The sequence below is a fragment of the Salmo salar genome, chromosome 24, assembly GCF_965601325.2.
Source record: "Salmo salar chromosome 24, fSalSal1, whole genome shotgun sequence".
Lineage (NCBI taxonomy): Eukaryota > Metazoa > Chordata > Actinopteri > Salmoniformes > Salmonidae > Salmo > Salmo salar.
In genome coordinates, this window is record NC_138314.1 from 28,250,879 (window position 1) to 28,272,391 (window position 21,513).

Genomic DNA, 21,513 nt, shown 5'->3' on the forward strand with positions numbered 1-21,513 from the left:
CTCCCTCCCTCCCTCCCTCCCTCCCTCCCTCCCTCCCTCCCTCCCTCCCTCCCTCCCTCCCTCCCTCCCTCCCTCCCTCATCTGGCTGGCTGGGGCTCCTACTGTATCTCACCCAGTCAGAGTGGAATCTAGTATTACTGCTACTAGTATGGAGGGGACTGACTGACACTGCCTGACACTTTGTGACTTTCTGACAATCCTCTATGTAGATGGTATGATAGCATACTTCCTAGTACGCAGTCAGCCCTCTGATTATCATTGTTCTCTTGAAGCTGTCCTGAAGTTGTTGTTTTTATATATCTGCTTGTTCTTTTTGCAGCGGACGGATTCGCTATAACGATATGTACAACTTGTTACGAATTATCTCACCCCCCCTTGGCTTAGGGAAGAACTGCCCTAATAGGGTAGCATACAAGGTTAGCAACCCCAGAACATTTCCTCCACAAGGGTGCTTTGCGTTCCTATGCCAAGAGACAAAACTGAATGGCTGTGCACCAATGACTCACCTACACACTAGCACCTGCCCTTCTAGACTGACTGGCTTTGGTTAATGATGCCGGACAGGAAACAAAGCTTTCAAAGCCCCAACTTTGCCTGACATTGGAATCCCTACGCAATGCCTACTTTCTATATGGTAGGTTGAGGTATAAAGTGAAAACATTCTGATCTGTACCTGGACCGTCTCCAATCTATGTACAGTTAGATTAAACATTAATCACTGATGTTTAGTCCCAAATTGATCATTTGATTCAGATCTTGAAAACATCTGAATTGGATCCACATATTTACATATGGTAATGTGTTTTTGGGATCCTAGAGGTTAAACGTTGTAAAGAGAAGGGAAGGCTTTAATTAATTCTGGCATTGATACCTTTGTTTCCGTGCTCTTGGTGAACCCCCTCCCCTTTGGATGTCTCTCAGCATGCGGAAGCAGACATCCTCACTACGTACGATGCTGTCATTCTCTCCCCATTAGCATCCTGTGTGTTCTGCTTCTCACTACAGACTCACTCTTCCATTCCATGTCTCCCCTCAGGGATCTGAGCAGCTCACTTCTTCCTGAGCTGAGTTTACCACCGCACTGATGCATCCCTGGTCCACCGTGGCCAAAGATGGCATCCATCTCCATGTCACTACTGGAAATCTAAATAACACAGATTTCTGTTTTTGTTTTTTCCTTTTCATTTTGGTTTATTTTGTATTTATTTTTTCCTTTGTGTTCCTCTCCTCCTTCTCTAACTTCCCTATCCTTCGATATTTGTTTTTTTGTTTCCTACTCTGTGAAGTGGCCGTATCAAGTACCTCGATATGTATCAGATACTCCTCCACATGTCCCCACCCTTAGGTTTGGGAAAGAAATGTCCGCCAAGAGTCGCCTACAAGGTAGCCACTCCCTCTGCTTGAACTGTCTTCCCATTGGCTTAACCTCCTGCCAATCTCTGTGCTCTGCAGTGTTCTCTTGTTTCTTTGGTTTGTTTTGCTAGCGCTCTGATCTTTTTGGTGTAGCCCCCAACCTCCCTCCCCCTCTTTCTTTGGGCATAGCTACTTTCTTTGGAGCAAGCTCAGCTGGTGTGGTGATGTCCACTAAAAGCAGAGAGAAACAGTAGACCATGAGCTACATACAGTATCAACACTATGTGAAAGCTTGTTACTAAGCATTTAGTTACATTTACAGTAGTAGGTGTTAAACTCCTAAAATGTGGATAATAAATCAAATAAGAATCATAAGATTTCATATAATCCATTCTCTGTCATTTAATACATCCAGCACAGCAGACATGCACAGATTAATAATTGGAATAATATGTACAGTCGTGGCCAAAAATTTTGAGAATGACACAAATATTAATTTTCACAAAGTCTGCTGCCTCAGTTTGTATGATGGCAATTTGCATATACTCCAGAATGTTATGAAGAGTGATCAGATGAATTGCAATTAATTGCAAAGTCCCTCTTTGCCATGCAAATTAACTGAATCCCCCAAAAACATTTCCACTGCATTTCAGCCCTGCCACAAAAGGACCAGCTGACATCATGTCAGTGATTCTCTCGTTAACACAGGTGTGAGTGTTGACAAGAACAAGGCTGGAGATCACTCTGTCATGCTGATTGAGTTCGAATAACAGACTGGAAGCTTCAAAAGGAGGGTGGTGCTTGGAATCATTGTTCTTCCTCTGTAAATCATGGTTACCTGCAAGGAAACACGTGCCGTCATCATTGCTTTGCAAAAAAAAGAGGCTTCATAGGCAAGGATTTTGCTGCCAATAAGATTGCACCTAAATCAACCATTTATCGGATCATCAAGAACTTCAAGGAGAGCGGTTCAATTGTTGTGAAGAAGGCTTCAGGGCGCCCAAGAAAGTCCAGCAAGTGCCAGGACCATCTTCTAAAGTTGATTCAGCTACGGGATCGGGGCACCACCAGTACAGAGCTTGCTCAGGAATGGCAGCAGGCGGGTGTGAGTGCATCTGTACGCACAGTGAGGCAAAGACTTTTGGAGGAGGGTCTGGTGTCAAGAAGGGCAGCAAAGAACCCCTTCTCTCCAGGAAAAACATCAATCACAGACTGATATTCTGCAAAAGGTACAGCGATTGGACTGCTGAGGACTGGGGTAAAGTCATTTTCTCTGATGAATCCCCTTTCCGATTGTTTGGGGCATCCGGAATGAGCGCTACCATCAGTCCTGTGTCATGCCAACAGTAAAGCATCCTGAGACCATTCATGTGTGAGTTTGCTTCTCAGCCAAGGGAGTGGGCTCACTCACAATTTTGCCTAAGAACACACCCATGAATAACGAATGGTACCAACACATCCTCCAAGAGCAACTTCTCCCAACCATCCAGGAACAGTTTGGTGATGAACAATGCCTTTTCCAGCATGATGGAGCACCTTGCCATAAGACAAAAGTGATAACTAAGTGGCTCAGGGAACAAAACATCTATATTTTGGGTCCATGGCCAGGAAACTCCCCAGACCTTAATCCCATTGAGAACTTGTGGTCAATCCTCAAGAGGCGGGTGGACAAACAAAAACCCACAAATTCTGACAAACTCAAAGCATCGATTATGCAAGAATGGGCTGTCATCAGTCAGGATGTGGCCCAGAAGTTCATTGACAGCATGCCAGGGCGGATTGCAGAGGTCTTGAAAAAGAAGGGTCAACACTGCAAATATTGACTCTTTGCAACAACTTCATGTAATTGTCAATAAAAGCCTTTGACACGTATGAAATGCTTGTAATTATACTTCAGTATTCCATAGTAACATCTGACAAAAATATCTAAAGACACTGAAGCAACAAACTTTGTGGAAATTAATATTTGTGTCATTCTCAAAACTTTTGGCCACGACTGTATATGTTATTTTACAATGCATACAAAAAGTTATATTAGACCAATCGATCACTGTCCCCAGACAATTTCAATCATGTATCAATCAATATACAGTCTTATTTGAAAGGGGTTTAGTATTGCTCTCCCTCTCCCTTACCTTATTTTAGTCAATCCCCTGAGCTGTGTGCCTACTGAGGATTTTTGTCTTGCCAGGTGTGTGGCTTCTATGTGTTTTACTCCCTCTGTTTCTATCTCTTATTCTCTCTCATCCTGTCTTTCATCTCTACTTTCTCTCTATCGATGGGTGTTCCCATGTGTGGGTAGGTGTGTTTGTCTCACCCCTCCTCTCCTCTCTCATTCTGACTTGGATCAGCCTTACTTTTGCACTGCCTCTGATAGTAGGTGAATGCTTTTTGTGTTCAGGGGAGCTCAACTCTACCACAATAGCTTAAATATCAAACATAGTGCTATGTATGCATGTAGTGGTGTAGTTATCATCCCTTTGATAAGCAGTTCAGGTTATTCTGAATGGACTGTGTGTGACACCTGGTTTTTCTGTAGATGCTAGGTCTTAGTCCTCAAGATGTTTTTGACTTGAGCAGGACTGATGATTTTTTAACTCAGTTTATGATTGTTAGGAGGCAACCACAGAGTCGAGCTCCTGAGATCTTTGAGGCACTTCCATGGTTATGCGTACATGCCTTTTCTCACCATTATTTTGATCAATGTCAGTCTTGCACCGGTGCACTTTGACTTGCAGCATAGTGCATACTGTAGCCAATAGCAGTGAATGTCAATGTTTAGTTTGTTTCCTTGTTGTACTAGTTGAGAAAGCGTTTTGTGTGCTGTAGTTAAATTATCCCGACCAAATCCTAAAACTTTCCATATGATTAATTTACAAGACCAAATCTGAAGAACAAACAGTCACATCTTATTGTATTGTTGAAATAAAAGCATGGTAAAGCACGCAATTTACTCTAAATGAGTCCTCTGTGAATATTACCAGCAGCACACAGACTTGTTTCTCCTGATTGGCCAATGGTCTGGCTGAAGTGTTAACAGTAAAAGTGTTTTCTAACCTTCTCCTCCATCCACACACTCTCTCCAGCGGCTAGTCAAGATGAACATGCCCATCGCTGATGACAACACAGTCCACTTCACCTCCACACTCATGGCCCTGATCCGGACGGCCCTGGAGATCAAACTGGCCTCAGGTGAGACTGCTCTGTCCCCTCTCTCTCCCTGTCCTCTGCCCTCTCCGCTCTCGCCTGTCCCCTATCTTTCCCTATTCTCTTCCCCTCTCCCTTCTCCCCTGTCCTCTCTCTCTTCCTATCCTCTGTCCCCTCCCCTGTCTCTTCTCTCTCCCTCTCCCCTGTCCCCTCTCTCTCCCTATCCTCTGCCCCCTCCCCCTTCCCCTGTTCCCCCTCTCTCCCTCCTCCCTGTCCCCCTCCTCTGTTCCCTCTCCCTCCCTATCCTGTGCCCCCTCTTGCCTGTCCACTCACCCCTCTCTTCTCTCCCTCCCTATCCCTGCCCTGTCAGCTGCTGGGTGTCTGCTAAAATTCCACTGCCCAACACTCTTGGAATGTGTGATACATGATAAGAGTGGTGCATACTGTGCCTCTGGAATCTATCCTTCACTTTTAATGAGGTTAACTTGATTAGATCCCTACAAATCAGCTGGGCTAGACAATCTGGACCCTCTCTTTCTAAAATGATCAGCCGAAATTGTTGCAACCCCTATTACTAGCCTTTTCAACCTCTCGTTCGTATCATCTGAGATCCCCAAAGATTGGAAAGCTGCCACGGTCATCCCCCTCTTCAAAGGGGGAGACACTCTAGACCCAAACTGCTACATACCTATATCCATCCTGCCCTGCCTTTCTAAAATCTTCGAAAGCCAAGTTAACAAACAGATCACCAACCATTTTGAATCCCATCGTACCTTCTCCACGAAGCAATCTGGTTTCCGAGCTGGTTATGGGTGCACCTCAGCCACGCTCAAGGTCCTAAACAATATCATAACCGCCATCGATAAAAGACAGTACTGAGCAGCCATCGTCATCGACCTGGCCAAGGATTTCGACTCTGTCAATCACTGCATTCTTATCGGCAGACTCAATAGCCTTGGTTTCTCAAATGACTGCCACGCCTGGTTCACCAACTACTTCTCAGACAGAGTTCAGTGTGTCAAATCGGAGGGCCTGTTGTCCGGACCGCTGGCAGTCTCTATGGGGGTGCCACAGGGTCCAATTCCCGGGCCGACTCTTTTCTCTGTATATATCAATGATGTCGCTCTTGCTGCTGGTGATTCTCTGATCCACCTCTACACAGACGACACCATTCTGTATACATCTGGCCCTTCTTTGGACACTGTGTTAACAAACCTCCAAACGAGCTTCAATGCCATACAACACTCTTTCCGTGGCCTCCTACTGCTTTTAAATGCTAGTAAAACTAAATGCATGCTCTTCAACTGATTGTTGCCCGCACCCTCCCACCCGACTAGCATCACTACTCTGGACGGTTCTGACTTAGAATATGTGGACAATTACAAATACCTAGGTGTCTGGTTAGACTGTAAACTCTCCTTCCAGACTCACATTAAGCATCTCCAATCCAAAATTAAATCTAGAATTGGCTTCCTATATCGCAAACAAAGCCTCCTTCACTCATGCTGCCAAACATACCCTCGGAAAAGTGACTATCCTACCGATCCTTGACTTCGGCGATGTTATTTACAAAATAGCCTCCAACACTCTACTCAGCAAACTGGATGTAGTCTATCACAGTGCCATCTGTTTTGTCACCAAAGCCCCATATACTACCCACCACTGCGACCTGTATGCCCTCATCGGCTGGCCCTCGTCGCCAAACCCACTGGATTCAGGTCATCTATAAGTCTATGCTAGGTAAAGCCCCGCCTTATCTCAGCTCACTGGTCAGCATAGCAACACCCACCCGTAGCACATGCTCCAGCAGGTATATCTCACTGGTCATCCCCAAAGCCAACACTTCCTTTGGCCGCCTTTCCTTCCAGTTCTCTGCTGCCAATTACTGGAACGAATCTTATATATGTCTTATATCTCCCTCTCTAACTTTAAACATCAGCTGTCAGAACAGCTTACCGATCACTGTACCTGTACATAGCCCATCTGTAAATAGCACACCTAACTACCTCATCCCCATATTGTTATTTATTTTTGCTCTTTTGCAACCCAATATCTCTACTTGCACATCATCATCTGCACATCTATCACTCCAGTGTTAACGCTAAATTGTAATTATTTCTCCTCTATGGCCTATTTATTCCCTTACCTCCCTAATCTTCTACATTTGCACACACTGCACATTGTCACAAAATCCTTCGTTGTGTTGCAGGGAAGACCAAAATGCAGCGGAGTTGTGGATACTCATATTTTAATTAACAAAAAAAGAGTAAAGCATCCACTTGACAAAACAATAAATGATACCCACAACACTAAACAGTTTTGCAGGCTCACCAACGCAGTGCAAAAACAACTACCCACAAAACCAAGTGACAAACATACTCCTACATATATGACTCCCAATCAGGAACAACGATCCCCAGCTGTTCCTGATCAGGAGTCACAAGACCAACACAGAACAATCACACACACACAAGATTGCCACGTCCTGACCCCAAAACTACTACAACAGCTCCATCTGCTGGTCAGGACGTGACAGTACCCCCCCCCCCCCCCTCAAGGTGCAGACCCCGGAATGCACCTAACACCACAAAACACCAACAAACAAAATCCCCAACAAAACCCATAAACAATAACCCCTAAACAATAAGGGAGGGAAGGGAGGGTGGCTGCCGTCAACGACGGCACTGTGCTACACCCTCCCTCCCCAACCCACCTATCCTGGGGGTGGCTCAGGTGCAGGACGTGGACCTTGCTCCACCCTCGGCGTCGCCCACTTCGGTGGCGCCGATAGCTGTGCCAGGCAGACGGGCCCCTCGGGCTGGGCCGGGGGACAGGAGGGCCCCTCGGGCTGGGCCGGGGGACAGGAGGGCCCCTCGGGCTGGGCCGGGGGACAGGAGGGCCCCTCGGGCTGGGCCGGGGGACAGGAGGGCCCCTCGGGCTGGGCCGGGGGACAGGAGGGCCCCTCGGGCTGGGCCGGGGGACAGGAGGGCCCCTCGGGCTGGGCCGGAGGGCAGGAGGGCCCCTCGGGCTGGGCCAGCGGGCAGGAGGGCCCCTCGGGCTGGGCCGGAGGGCAGGAGGGCCCCTCGGGCTGGGCCGGAGGGCCGGAGGGCAGGAGGGCCCCTCGGGCTGGGCCGGAGGGCAGGAGGGCCCCTCGGGCTGGGCCGGAGGGCAGGAGGGCCCCTCGGGCTGGGCCGGAGGGCCCCTCGGGCTGGGCCGGAGGGCAGGAGGGCCACTCCGGCAGTTCAGGGCAGTCTGGCCTCTCCGGCAGTTCAGCGCAGTCTGGCTGTTGACTGGCGGGCAGCTCAGTCAACAGTCGTCGGAGCTGCCCGCCAGTCAACAGTCGTCGGAGCTGCCCGCCAGTCAACAGTCGTCGGAGCTGCCCGCCAGTCAACAGTCGTCGGAGCTGCCCGCCAGTCAACAGTCGCCGGAGTGGCCAGACTGCGCTGAACTGCCGGAGTGGCCAGACTGCTCTGAACTGCCGGAGTGGCCAGACTGCTCTGAACTGCCGGAGTGGCCAGACTGCGCTGAACTGCCGGAGTGGCCAGACTGCGCTGAACTGCCGGAGTGGCCAGACTGCGCTGAACTGCCGGAGTGGCCAGACTGCCACGAGCTGCCGGAGTGGCCCTCCTGTCCTCCGGCCCAGCCCGAGGGGCCCTCCTGTCCTCCGGCCCAGCCCGAGGGGCCCTCCTGTCCTCCGGCCCAGCCCGAGGGGCCCTCCTGTCCTCCGGCCCAGCCCGAGGGGCCCTCCTGTCCTCCGGCCCAGCCCGAGGGGCCCTCCTGTCCTCCGGCCCAGCCCAAGGGGCCCGTCTGCCTGGCGCAGAGGTCAACAGCCAGACTGCGCTGAACTGCCGGAGAGGCCAGACTGCCCTGAACTGCCGGAGTGGCCCTCCTGCCCTCCGGCCCAGCCCGAGGGGCCCTCCGGCCCAGCCCGAGGGGCCCTCCTGCCCTCCGGCCCAGCCCGAGGGGCCCTCCTGCCCTCCGGCCCAGCCCGAGGGGCCCTCCTGCCCTCCGGCCCAGCCCGAGGGGCCCTCCTGCCCTCCGGCCCTCCGGCCCAGCCCGAGGGGCCCTCCTGCCCTCCGGCCCAGCCCGAGGGGCCCTCCTGCCCGCTGGCCCAGCCCGAGGGGCCCTCCTGCCCTCCAGCCCAGCCCGAGGGGCCCTCCTGTCCCCCGGCCCAGCCCGAGGGGCCCTCCTGTCCCCCGGCCCAGCCCGAGGGGCCCTCCTGTCCCCCGGCCCAGCCCGAGGGGCCCTCCTGTCCCCCGGCCCAGCCCGAGGGGCCCGTCTGCCTGGCACAGCTATCGGCGCCACCGAAGTGGGCGACGCCGAGGGTGGAGCAAGGTCCACGTCCTGCACCTGAGCCACCCCCAGGATAGGTGGGTTGGGGAGGGAGGGTGTAGCACAGTGCCGTCGTTGACGGCAGCCACCCTCCCTTCCCTCCCTTATTGTTTAGGGGTTATTGTTTATGGATTTTGTTTGTTGGTGTTTTTTTTGTTAGGTGCATTCCGGGGTCTGCACCTTGAGGGGGGGGTACTGTCACGTCCTGACCAGCAGATGGAACTGTTGTATTAGTTTTGGGGTCAGGACGTGGCAGTCTTGTGTGTGATTGTTCTGTGTTGGTCTTGTGACTCCTGATCAGGAACAGCTGGGGATCGTTGTTCCTGATTGGGAGTCATATATGTAGGAGTATGTTTGTCACTTGGTTTTGTGGGTAGTTGTTTTTGCACTGCGTTGGTGAGCCTGCAAAACTGTTTAGTGTTGTGGTTATCATTTATTGTTTTGTCAAGTGGATGCTTTACTCTTTTTTTGTTAATTAAAATATGAGTATCCTCAACTCCGCTGCATTTTGGTCTTCCCTGCAACACAACGAAGGATTTTGTGACACACATACATTTTTTCTATTGTGTTATTGACTGTACGTTTGTTTATGTGTAACTCTGTGTTGTTGTTTTTGTTGCACTGCTTTGCTTTATTTTGGCCAGGTCGCAGTTGTAATTGAGAACTTGTTTCTCACCTGGCCTACCTGGTTAAATAAAGGTGAAATAAAAATAAAAGAGGCAATGCATTCTAACTCAAGCTAAAAACATGAGTTGTAAATGTAAAATGTAGCTTGTTGTCTTGACAGACAGACAGACAGACAGATTGACGGACGTTATGTCCCCTGGATGTGTAGCAGGTGCAAATGCTGCTTGTTTGTTGCTTACAGAGGGGTTTGCATTAGTAGATTTGGGTCCCATTTGGTCTCATTAGCTACTCTGCGGTGGGCTTTGTGTTTAGGGCCTGCAGAGTGAAGGATGGCATAGTACATTATGCTTTTCTCTAGCTTCACTGCTCGCTGCCGCTTTTAATGAGCTATTCTCTATTCTCTGTCTGCTTCACCTCCACAAAGACTCTAAAAACTCATGTTTACTTTCCTGTCTTTGTTGCTTGATGCTGTACTTCTTGAAATAGATCATTGTGTTTATTTGATGCTAGAAGATTCTATTTTCACTTGTAATCTTCTCTTCAGGGATGGTTGCCCAGCGTCTCTCTGATGCTGAACTGAAGAAAGAGCTCTCCCAGGTTTGGCCAAGCCTCTCACAGAAGACTATGGATCTGTTGGTGACACCACACAAACGTAAGCACATCTGCATGGCAGTCCTTTCGGAACCTTGTCACTGATCCTTGTCACTGATATATTTCATCTTTACAAAAAGGATACTTGGAGTGTATCTTTTCATGCTACATCTTAAAGTGGCAAGCCTCAGACTCCTCACTCTGAAACAATATTACACATAGGTTGCCATAACAACCAGAACCCTTGCTCTTACTTTGCCATTTGTTAAGATTCTAGTTGTTGGCTTTGTCTCCACTGACATCTTGTGGCAGGATCTAAGTATCTCACCTGAGAACAATGATATTCCAGACAGATGCTCCTTCTCTCAAGCCTGGCATGCACCAGATTTCTTCAAACAGCTAAATCACTCTTTGTTACAAGTGATACCTTTGGCTTGACTGAATTGTATTGGAGATTAAGTGGCATCAAAGGGTTTGGATGAGACCAATAGAGATGGATGAGAAAGCAGGTTTCCTCACCCACTCCTCTCTGTCTCTCTTTCAGCCAATGAGCTTACTGTTGGGAAGGTGTATGCAGCCCTGATGATCTTTGACTACTACAAGCAGAACCGAGCCAAGAGGCTCAAGGAACAGCAACAGCAGCAGCAGCAACAGAATGCTACTGGCTCCCAGGTAGCGCACGCACGCACGCACAGACAGACAGACAGACAGACAGACAGACAGACAGACAGACAGACAGACAGACAGACAGACAGACAGACAGACAGACAGACAGACAGACAGACAGACATTTTTACTGATACCCAGGAGTCATAAATCCCCCCCATGAAAATGTTTTTAACATGTCCTGCCAAAAACCAATATGCTGATTCAAATTTTCAAGTTTTGATTGATAATATTCTGAAGGTAGAGAACTGGATCAATATTGTGCAGTATGTTCAGTATACCAGCATCTTGCCGTCTTTCATCCACAGGGAAAGGTGGGGGCTCTGTTTAAACCAATACTGCCCCTGACTCACAAGCAGGAGAAAGTGAAGGAGAAGGCCATGACCAACGTGGAGCCTCCCTGTGAGCTACTGCCTCAGCCCCAGTCTCAGGCCCTACCTAGACCCAGCTCCACCCTGCTCAACAACGGAGGCACACTGTGAGTTCACTAACATACAGCCAGTGGCCATGTCTCTCTGGTCTTGGGATAAAACACTATAATACTTTATCATTTTAAAGCTTTTAACTTTAAAACAATCAGTTGATAGTTCTTTGACCGGACTTCCTGGAAAACAGTGGCAAATGTAACTGAGTGGAGTGGACTATCCTGGCAAAAAGATTAAATAATAATAGAATGACAATAACATCTTCATCTGTTTATGTCTAATAATTCAGGCCAGGCCATGACGGCACCATGAAAGGATCATCCTCCTGGGTGTCAGAGAAGTCTAGAGAGGTCCACAGACCCAGGATTAAGACACCTGTCCAAAGGGGCCAGTCTGAGGATGTCCCAAACCTAACCATCCCCCAGGTACTGTAGCCAGGCCAGACTGCCCTCTGCTTTATTACACACATGAACATCATGGCCTGCTACCTGCATTTTCTTTCCTGATGTATCTGTTCGCAGTACTTTACTTGACTGGATGTACTTATCTCTGTGCAAGCACTTATCTGTGTGTGTGCATGCGTGCATTCATGTATGTGTACGTACGTATGTGTGTGTATGTCCCTCAGGAGTCAGTGGAGATGAGGAAGATGGACACCAGTTGCAGCACAGTGCCTGGTCCTGGGTCTGGACTGGAGAGCCAGGGAAGAGCTGTGTCCATGCCCCGCCTCAATGCAGAGCTGCAGGTACAAACACACACACACACACACACACACACATCATTTGTGAAGCACAGCAGATGCCCCATGCCATAACTAAACTCTCTTAGGGAAAGCATGGTTGCATGGTGTTTCTCATTGGCTATACTGCGGGTAGATTACTATGGTCAGGTTGCCATCGCTATGGGGGGGGGGGGGGGTTGAATTTCATTCAATATTACTGCAGTATAACTGCTGAAAGAAAATGTATCCTTCAATTCGTCCCAAGAAATATAATCAGCTCCTCATTTCCTGAGTGATATTGATGTTAATCGATTGTTGTGTTTAAGTGCATTCCTTTCAGGTTAGAATGGATGTGTGTTGATCCTACTTTTAGTGCACAGAAGAAGTCCTGGACAATTTGATTAGAGCCTGGCAGACCGCCAGCTATTTGTCCCGTATCGTTTTTCCTCTGCTGCCAACTGATTATAGTGGCTCAAAATGGATGGGTGTAGAAAATGAGGGGTGATCCCTCATGCGTTCAGGGAGGAAGAGAGTAATCATGTTACTATAGGATAGAGAATGTAAAGAGGGATCATTTTTCTCACCTCTTCTAAGGGCAGGAAATCCTTCAACAATACAATTAGAGATGGCCTTTCTGAGATGGCTTGCTATTGTTAGAGTGAAATGGGGAGGCATGTACCCTGAACTCTACCCTGAAACAGATGATGGATTTACCTCTGTCTCCGGCTTGGTTTTCCATCGCTTAATTACATTCTTTCCCTTCCTTTTTGGGGTAATGCCTCATTTCCCTCTCCCTGGCGATGCCAGCACGATCAGGGCCGTAAATCTCCCAGCATGCCTCCACCTCCTCAACATCCTCTTTGTGCACTAGTGACATGTGACACCCAGGGCAGACATGAACCCTCACATGAAGCCTCTCGAAGAGGGAAAATGCCCCTTGTTTCATTTTCAAAGAAGCCCAGTGAGAAGCTAAGCCCAAATCCTTTTAAACTGGAGTGCTGGATGATAAGAGCCTGTACTTGTTGATTTAGTGGTTTCAGCACCTTTTAATATGTATGAAACCCTTTTGATTCCCTAGATGCAGCTCTGGCCCATAGACTTGCCCCACCTGGCTCTCTGCCAGGTCAGTAGCTTGGCTCACAAGAACAAAAGCTAAAGAGTCAGATATGTTTTCTAGGATATCTCACTATTAATGGTCAAGGGGTTATTGAGTATCAAAAGACATAGAGACATGGGGGAGTTCTGTCTGCTTGGAATGGGTAATTCTGTCTTATTGCCAGGTGCTGAAACACACAATGAGATATCACCTTCCTTTAAAAAGAGCATACTGAAAGCCAGATTCCCCCGGTGGCCATTTAAACATAATGATGTCATATTTACAAGCGGATCATTTATTTTTAATCAGCATGTTAAGACACCTGTCATTTTCCTGCTGCTTCTCCTTTATTCTTCTCCTAACTGTTCAATGTCACCTCTCTCCGTCCACCCTCCTATTGTCTCCTGTCTCTCTGGCCTGATGCTTTCCCATGGACCTCTCCTCTTCCTCCTCCTCCACCTGTGCTGTGTGACAGAGGAGCAAGTCGCGCCACTCCCCGGGGACCCTGCTGGCAGTACGTAGCCCTGTCTCCTCTCCCTCATTATCTCCTCTGCACCTCCTCTACTTTGTTTGTTGATCCCAATGTACTAGTATGTGTTAAACTGAATTCTATTTAGTATTAACTGGCCGCGCAGGTGTGTAAAATGGTAGGTTCTGCAAGCATATGATTGTACAGTGTTTGACACTAGGTAGGACATTAACAACCCAGTATACATGTGTGTTCTATCATATACAATGTGGGGGATATACTGTGTGATTTTAGGATGAGAGTTAAGCTCACTGTAAAACTGTAAATCAAAGGTCTAGCCAGGTACAGTGTCTCGTCGAGGAGACTCTTCCTTTGATCATTCTGTGGGGACTGTACAACACTCATTAAAACACAGCTGCTGATGCCAAGCTGCTCTTAGATACCAAGCCCATGGAGTTTGTCAGTAGTAAACTAGTGATCTGATGGAGCTGTTTTGGAGAGAGAATGGTATGCTGCTACAGGTGGAAACTGCCTCAATTTCCTCTTTAATGCTATTTTCCTCAAGCATGCATCTAAGACTTAGGGAAATTGGTAGTCGTGTCTATGATTTTACCAACAATAATCTAGGTAGGCTGCTATGTTTTTGAGGACAGTGAAAATGTAAGTAGTATCTTTTGCAGCAAGGCTCTGCAGGACAGATGTATCTCCACTAGGTGGAAATGGTGTTTCACAATGGAGTCAGAGAGCTGTAGAATACACCAGCGGAGGCTGGTGGGACAAGCTATAGGAGGACGGGCTCATTTTAATCCCTATTCCTTACGGACTAGTCAGTGATGCCCATTCCTCATGGACTAATCAGTGATCCCTATTCCTCATGGACTAGTCAGTGATCCTGATTCTTCATGGACAAGTCAGTGATCCCCACCTATTCCTATTGGTGCCACACAGCCTGTTCCTGACTGCAGCCCAATGAAACGCTCTGCGTCCACCCACGCCCCCCAGCGCCCCCAGGAGGTGAACCTGCATGAACACACCCTGGAGAGGCCCAGCACCGAAGAAAGGCGTCACCATCACCGCCACCACCACCGCTGCCACCACCACCGAGAGAGGGACAAGAAGCAGCGGTCACTGGACAGGACGCCAAGCACCATTGGTTAGTGCACAGACACACGCTATAAACACATCTTTTTAATGTGCAATTACAGGGATCTCTTTGTCATTGAAGTTACAGGGTGTTATATGTTATACGAGTGATGCCAATACCCTGATTACAAAATGTGGGTATTTAACCATAAAGAACTGCAGCCCACTGTTCCCCCAGTGTTACTAGAATGTATAGCCCTCTCTGCCTCTCTTCCTCACTGCCGTACTGCCTCTCTTCCTCACTGCCGTACTGCCTCTCTTCCTTATTGCCTTACTGCCTCTCTTCCTCACTTCCTTGCTGTCTCTCTTCCTCACTGCCTTACTGCCTCTCTTCCTCACTGCCTCTCTTTCTCACTGCCTCTCTTCCTTGCTGCCTTACGGTCTCGCTGCCTCACTGCCTCACTGCCTTCCATCCAGTCAAAGTGTGAGAAGCAGACCACAGCCCAGCTGGCTGGGGTTCATCTGTTATAAAGATCAGCACTATACTCAATGGAGGCATCGTTCAGGCCTGGGTGTTACAGTGGAGCTCTGCAGCTGATCTTTATTACACAGATAAAAGGGACTGACAGACCAAAGGCTACCCAATAACCTGATAATTTATGGGCACCTCTTGTCTTAGCAGGGTAATGCTGTGGAGAGGATCATTTTTAGGGAAGAAAAGCCTGCTAGTAGTCTGTCCTTTATACACATTTAAGAATCTTCTGTTTCAGAGTGAGGTAAAGAATGGGCGCAATCAGCTGTTTAATTGGGAATTCAGAGGTGGAGGTGGTTTAGGGTTGGGTTAGGTTGAGGCCAGGATTGAACATAGGCTAGGGTTGGAGTTAGGATTATGCCAAAATTGGGGTAATGCTAAGATTAGGATTGGGCCAGGTTTGACCACATCCAACCCACATCCAAGCCTAAACCTAGTCTCAACCACAACTTCAACCCTAACTCTAGCTTCATGTCAACATCCTGGTTCAATCTTAACCCTGGCCTAACGCTAACTCTAGCTTCATGTCAACATCCCGGTTCAATCTTAACCCTGGCCTAACACTAACCCTGGTTTGTATTTCCACTAAGGTGCACCAGGTGAACCGGCTGCAGAGCCCTCGTCTAGAGACAGGGTGCAGGACCGCGGCCGCTCCCATGAGAGGAAGAACCACTCGACGGCGGGGGAGAAGCAGCGCTACTACTCTTGCGATCGCTACAGCAGCAGGGAACACTGCCACACCACCAAATCTGCCACCACTAGCTGTGCCACCTCCCCCAGCGAGGTGCAGGAACCCAGCATCAACAAGCAGGTGGGAGGGCATGGTCAGGGTAGGATGGGATATGGGCAGGGCAGGAAACAGTATGCGTCTGGCAGGGTGGGGCATGGTATGATATGGGCAGGGCATGGAAAGGAATCAGGGTATGCAATGAATAATACACACACTAGACATTATCAGTAAGTTTATGTCTGTCTGATTTAGTACAGCACAGTGTATATTGTGTGCAACTCTCTTAGTGAGGATCTGTCTGCTCTCTGTTTCTGTCTCCACTGAAACTCAATTTTCTCTTCTTTCTGCCCTTTAGTGCAACCACTCATGGCCTTTCAATTTTCTTTCCACTCTTCTTCTTCACCTTTTCTGTCCATTTTGTCTGTCTTCTTCTCCTATCTTTTTCCTCCCATCAATGACTGTCCTGTCCTTTCATCTCTCTCCTTCCTGGTTGTTTTGTCTGTCCTTTCCCACTATGCTCTCTCTCCTCACCATCTCTCCTCTTCCCTTCGTTCTGGTGATCCTGTCCCCCTGTTACCTCCTCTCATGTGCGGTCTCATCTTTTTTATTGTTTCAAATTGATTTGTCCAATTTTCATCTAGGGTAGTGGTTCGGTTAAAGGCAGCCCAGTGATGTTGACCTCAGGGGCTATCACACCTAGCCGTGGACGCAGGCAGCTCCCACAGACCCCCCTGACCCCCCGCCCCGGGGTGACGTTCAAGACTGCAAACTCCTCCCCTGTGCACTTTGTGTCTGCCCAGTGTGGCAGCGGCCTGCCCACCCTGAGTCCTGGCCGGCTGAGCCGTGGGCTGTCTGAGCACAACGCCCTGCTGCATAGTGGCACCTCTCACATCCCCTCCCCCATCACCCGCATCAGCTCTGAGCCCTTCCTGGGCTACAGTCACAGTGACCCCCAAGGCCAGGGTGGGCCGTACTGCAACCTCCGGGACGAGCTGCTGAGCCCTTATGGTGCCAGAGCACACTCCCCTCGGACTGCACGTCCTCAAATGAGGCCGGGGGCCCTCCACCTGCCTCCGCCACCCCAGCAGAGACGTGCGGTGCCCAACGGATACCACTTCACCTTTGGTGGTAATGGCAACGCCAGCCTGGGCTCTGCCTCTGGTGCCAGGCCACCCAGGTACTATCACGAGGCAGAGGAGGATGAATGGTGCTAGCATGGCTTTGAACAGATGTTTTTAATGCATTTTTGAGGAATCGTGATGAGTTTTATCATCTTTTTTGAAGACTTTAGTTTACACTGTTGCTGTATGATAAGCTAATTATGGGAAATAAATCATGGAGGGTTGGAATTCATTTGAATGTGAACAAAGCAGCAGCATTTTTAGGACCTGGATGAACATGAAAGTGGATGTGGATTCGGTGAATTGTTGGTAATTCAGTTGGATCTGACCAACTGTAAGGTGTCTTTGTCTTATGCACTGAAGACAATGGCATTTTTCATTGAGGGCACTTTTGCTTTGCTTCTTTATCAAATGTAATTCTTTTTCAGTCTTGATAGTGACCCAGATAGTGGCATAAGAAAGCCTCCTACAGGTACACACAGTAGAGATGGGTGAGCAGCAGCCCTCTTTGCTGTCTCTGCGATGAGCAGAGTGATCGGCTCAATGGAAAGTCCCATGACAATACCTAGACACTGTTAAGCACGTGTAATAACACATGTTTAGGAAATACTTATTGAAACTTCCCTAAGAAACACACTGGAAAATATCCTAAACAGCTATTGCTTTGCTTTGGGACTCTTACCATTCGATAATATAAAGGGATTTACAGTAGCCCAATCCATTATATGGCATTCCCTTCCTGTCAGAAGATACATTCTGATAGAGCAGAGGGATCGATGCTGTCATTCCAGACTATGATTGTTGATTTGCTGCTGTTTAACCATCAAACTTCACTACCACTACTAGAGAGAAATTAGGAATGGAAATGAAATGTTATTTGTTTTATATAAAACTATTGTAGATGTTATCTTTTCACTGTCTGCATTTTTTGTATGATGTAAAAACCACTTTGTTTATGTAAATTGCTTACAGTTTGTCATAATTTCAGTTCTAATGCTTCCAATGTTTAATACAAAGTGCCTATCCTTTTTAGATATACTGTAGTAAAGATGCAAAGTCAACCGTTTTTGGAAAGCATCAACACTTAAGTAGTTTGTTCAATTGGCTAGTTCTGCAGAAGAACAAGATGTACAGCCAGCCTTATCTGAGAAACGCTAACTTTTATTTGAGAAAAAAATAACATTTGAATGGAAATGACTAATTACCTTATGATTGCTGACATTTTTCTTGTTTAATTGTCTTTTTGGTAAATATATTTAATCAATTTGAGGGGTACAATGAAAGCTAGTGCAAAAGCATATATCATGAGCACTTAACAAACATGCATTAACTGCATTAGTAGCATATCAGTCCAGTTAGGAAGACATTATCAGAATAACACAACTGCATGTTTAAATCCTAAACCTGGTTGACAACAGTTATGGATATGTAGTAGTGTATATTTATTTTCCTGGTGAGGATTCTCAACTGCGATAGCATTGCAACCTATGTATTGCCTTCTGTTTCAATGTTAGAACTGCGGACTTAGTTAAAAGAACATAAGGAATCTGATGATAAACAAACAGTGTGCACTTTTTGGATGGATGTGCTTGAGAAGCAAAGATTAATACAGATCCCTGATGAGAGAGTGTGCTGATTTGGGGCCCTAGCACCAGCACACCGGACCCCTCTGTGTCTCTCAATTGGCTCAGACCCCTCTGTGGTAAGGTTTAAGTCTCCCCATTGGCTCAGACCCACGTGACTAAGATCTGCCCCCCCGATCTAAGCTTCCATTTTTAAGAAGAGAATTTCCCAGCTGTCAGATTATAATATAAATCTGGTTCACACTTTCTATCCACCCATCCCATGGTAACCGCTGATGTTGATGGTTCACATCTGCCTCTAAAAAGTTTCAGATATTATACATGGATAGTAATATAATATCATGGAAAATGTTGCCCTGGGATGGATGATCTAATTCTTGGATAGCTAAAAGATTCTGCTATTTTCTATTCTACAGTATATTGGGGTGGAATGTAGCAAGGTACGCTGTATAAAGGATGCTCTACTCCAGTGAAGGTGTTGCTCAATTATTGATAGTAGCGGAGATACTGTAGGTTGGACCAGGTGTTGCCATGACCACACACTCGTCTGGGTTCTGTACTGCATATTTCCCAGAAGCAGGGTTTTGATGACAGGTGAAAGTAGGGCTATGCAACAAGACACTAAGGTCATATACTTAGATCTCAGCTTTACGTGCTGAGATCTCCGGATTCATTCGTCAGCATGATTGTGACCAAATGTTTTATATAAAAAGTTTTATTTATTATAAAAATGTATTTAAAAATGCATTAGGCACAATGAGTAAAGCGGAAATTCATAAAGTATTTAGAAATAGAGCAACTTCTATATATTTGCATGCATACAATTTGCCCATTTTGATGATGTCAAGAGGTAAACCTGTGTCTTAAAAAGGAAGTAAACAATGTTATGGTTATTTCTATCTGTTCCGTGTCAGGTCACCTGAGAGGGGCGATCGCTTCAGAGGAGGGTGTTCAGAAATATTGAATAAACTCTAATGGTTTTATTTTGTATAAGACAGGAACAAATTCTCCACATTATTGTACAGATCCATTAATTGATTACCCCTTGACATGTTGCCATAGTGGGTCAAAAACATACATGTACTATCAGTCTCTTCCTTCATCTCTGTGGCCTCTGTATTATTTATTTCATAAGAAACATATCCACACCCTAGTCTCTAACAGTTGGTTGCCAAACATTGAACTGTTCCTATTTCTCATTCTGCATACCAACTGCAGTGTACATGTGGCTTCAGGAGAAAATAATGTTTGCATGTGCTGACAATGTATGTGCATGTAAATCTTAGTACTTTTTGATACCATCTGTTCATTTCTTGTTCATTTTTATTGATCTTTGATATAAACTGTGGGGTTTGTTGAAAAAAAACTTTATATAAAAACAGTATTGAACAATGTTGATAGTTCCAGCCATGCAACAGAACTGGAACATTATTTGGGTCTTGAAAGTGAGTTGTTTGTTGCCTGATTATGTTTATTGGCCAGACTTTGAATTCTGAAGTTGTTTCTACATTTACATTTTGTATGCAACCAAGTTCCTTGAATTAAAAAAATCATATGAAACAAACATTCTTCAATATGCATAATAGCTGGAAGATGTTTTATTTATGGTATAAGCAGACAATGACCAGTTGATGTTTATCGATTTAGGATGCATGGGTGAAGGTGTATCTTCTGTAGGTGTCAACGGCGCAAAGTCATTGGTCTACAGCCTACAGTGGGCGGAGACATTTCCCAAAATACACAAGGTTCAACATCCCGGTGATGCTCGAGTCGCGGGAAACAGTTGAAGCATCAACTATCTCGAGCCTGCCTAAAACAAGACAGCACTTTACCAACAAACGTACCTCCGTTTTTTCTCTCGATGTAAAGTAATATTGACAACCTAACATATAGAGGAGTCTTTCCACAAATATATTTGAATTAATGACAATGTTTTGTTACTTTTGTTGTCATTGCTGTTGTGTATCTAAACAGAACAAGAGCTATGTTATATCCGATAGAATTGATGATATTATTAGTGGCTATTTACTCTCTTGAAGCCGCTATTGACGATTTTGAAAAGGATATGGGCTCGGAGAATCTTGGGAAAGGTAAGACAGAGCACATCAATGTATCACACACGTACTTTGTGTCGTTCTTTGATGTTATTTCTCCATCTTCTAAAACGTTCATATGAATTTGGTATTGGCAAATGTGTTGTCTCAACAGGTGTCTGAAAAAAGTAATCTCTCTTGCAATATTTTCTATGATAGAATTAAACATTTTAGACAGTTTGTGCACTGTTCTAACTCAACTGCTAATATAACGAACTTAAGTAGCCCGTATTTCTGTACCCGTCTGTTTAGATATTGAAATTCACGATGCAGTAATACCATACTCAACCACTTGGAGCAGCTGTTGATCGTTTTTAGTAAACTACATTGTCACCACAAACAAGCATGTATTACAGTTATAGCGTAATAATAGTTTATATCATGTTGAGGCAAGATGGGAATAATGTGTTTTACTCTGGAAATTCTGCTTAGTTCTAATAGAAAAGCAATGCTTTTCCAAACATTTCCTGTTCTATCATTGAGGGAAAGAGGCTCAGCTAGGCACAACTAGGCAGGCAGGTTGAGTTGTTTAACCTCCATTATAAACTGGATTGCATTGTGCCCAAGAACAGCCCATAGCCGTGGTATATCGGCCATATACCACACCCCCTCGGGCCTTATTTCTTAATTAAACAATGGGTGGGTCTAATCCTGGATGATGATTGGTTAAAACCGCATTCCAGCCGATGTCTGTTCCACAAGTTACCACCGGCTAAAACTATGACTTTGAAATGCCTATTTACTCTGTTCCATCTGACTGTGCAATCCACTGACTCATCAGCCCAACCAAGCAATTTATAAACTTGATCGCCACTATAAAAGCATCTAGACATTGTCTCCCATGTCTTTTAGATTTGCATTTGGTTTTCAACAATGGAGATTTGTATAAACCTTGCTGTCTGTTTCTCCAACATTTGCAACATTGTTACAATATTGAAATTCGT

The 21,513-nt window shown here is 46.6% G+C and overlaps 2 protein-coding genes across 2 annotated transcripts in view; both read left to right on the forward strand.

The window, feature by feature from the left end:
* LOC106585428 (voltage-dependent N-type calcium channel subunit alpha-1B) overlaps window positions 1-20,050 on the forward strand; it is a 109,863-nt gene extending 89,813 nt beyond the window's left edge. The window contains exons 36-46 of the mRNA XM_082968380.1: window positions 1,287-1,383; window positions 4,440-4,545; window positions 10,004-10,111; window positions 10,595-10,722; window positions 11,025-11,194; window positions 11,431-11,566; window positions 11,770-11,886; window positions 13,434-13,472; window positions 14,376-14,580; window positions 15,633-15,853; window positions 16,414-20,050. Coding sequence (XP_082824506.1) covers window positions 1,287-1,383; window positions 4,440-4,545; window positions 10,004-10,111; window positions 10,595-10,722; window positions 11,025-11,194; window positions 11,431-11,566; window positions 11,770-11,886; window positions 13,434-13,472; window positions 14,376-14,580; window positions 15,633-15,853; window positions 16,414-16,986 — 1,900 coding nt within the window. The 3' untranslated portion in view covers window positions 16,987-20,050. The remainder of the gene's footprint in view (window positions 1-1,286; window positions 1,384-4,439; window positions 4,546-10,003; window positions 10,112-10,594; window positions 10,723-11,024; window positions 11,195-11,430; window positions 11,567-11,769; window positions 11,887-13,433; window positions 13,473-14,375; window positions 14,581-15,632; window positions 15,854-16,413) is intronic.
* A 179-nt stretch (window positions 20,051-20,229) lies between these two features.
* LOC145863930 (uncharacterized) overlaps window positions 20,230-21,513 on the forward strand; it is a 35,961-nt gene continuing 34,677 nt past the window's right edge. The window contains exon 1 of the mRNA XM_082968381.1: window positions 20,230-20,566. Coding sequence (XP_082824507.1) covers window positions 20,461-20,566 — 106 coding nt within the window. The 5' untranslated portion in view covers window positions 20,230-20,460. The remainder of the gene's footprint in view (window positions 20,567-21,513) is intronic.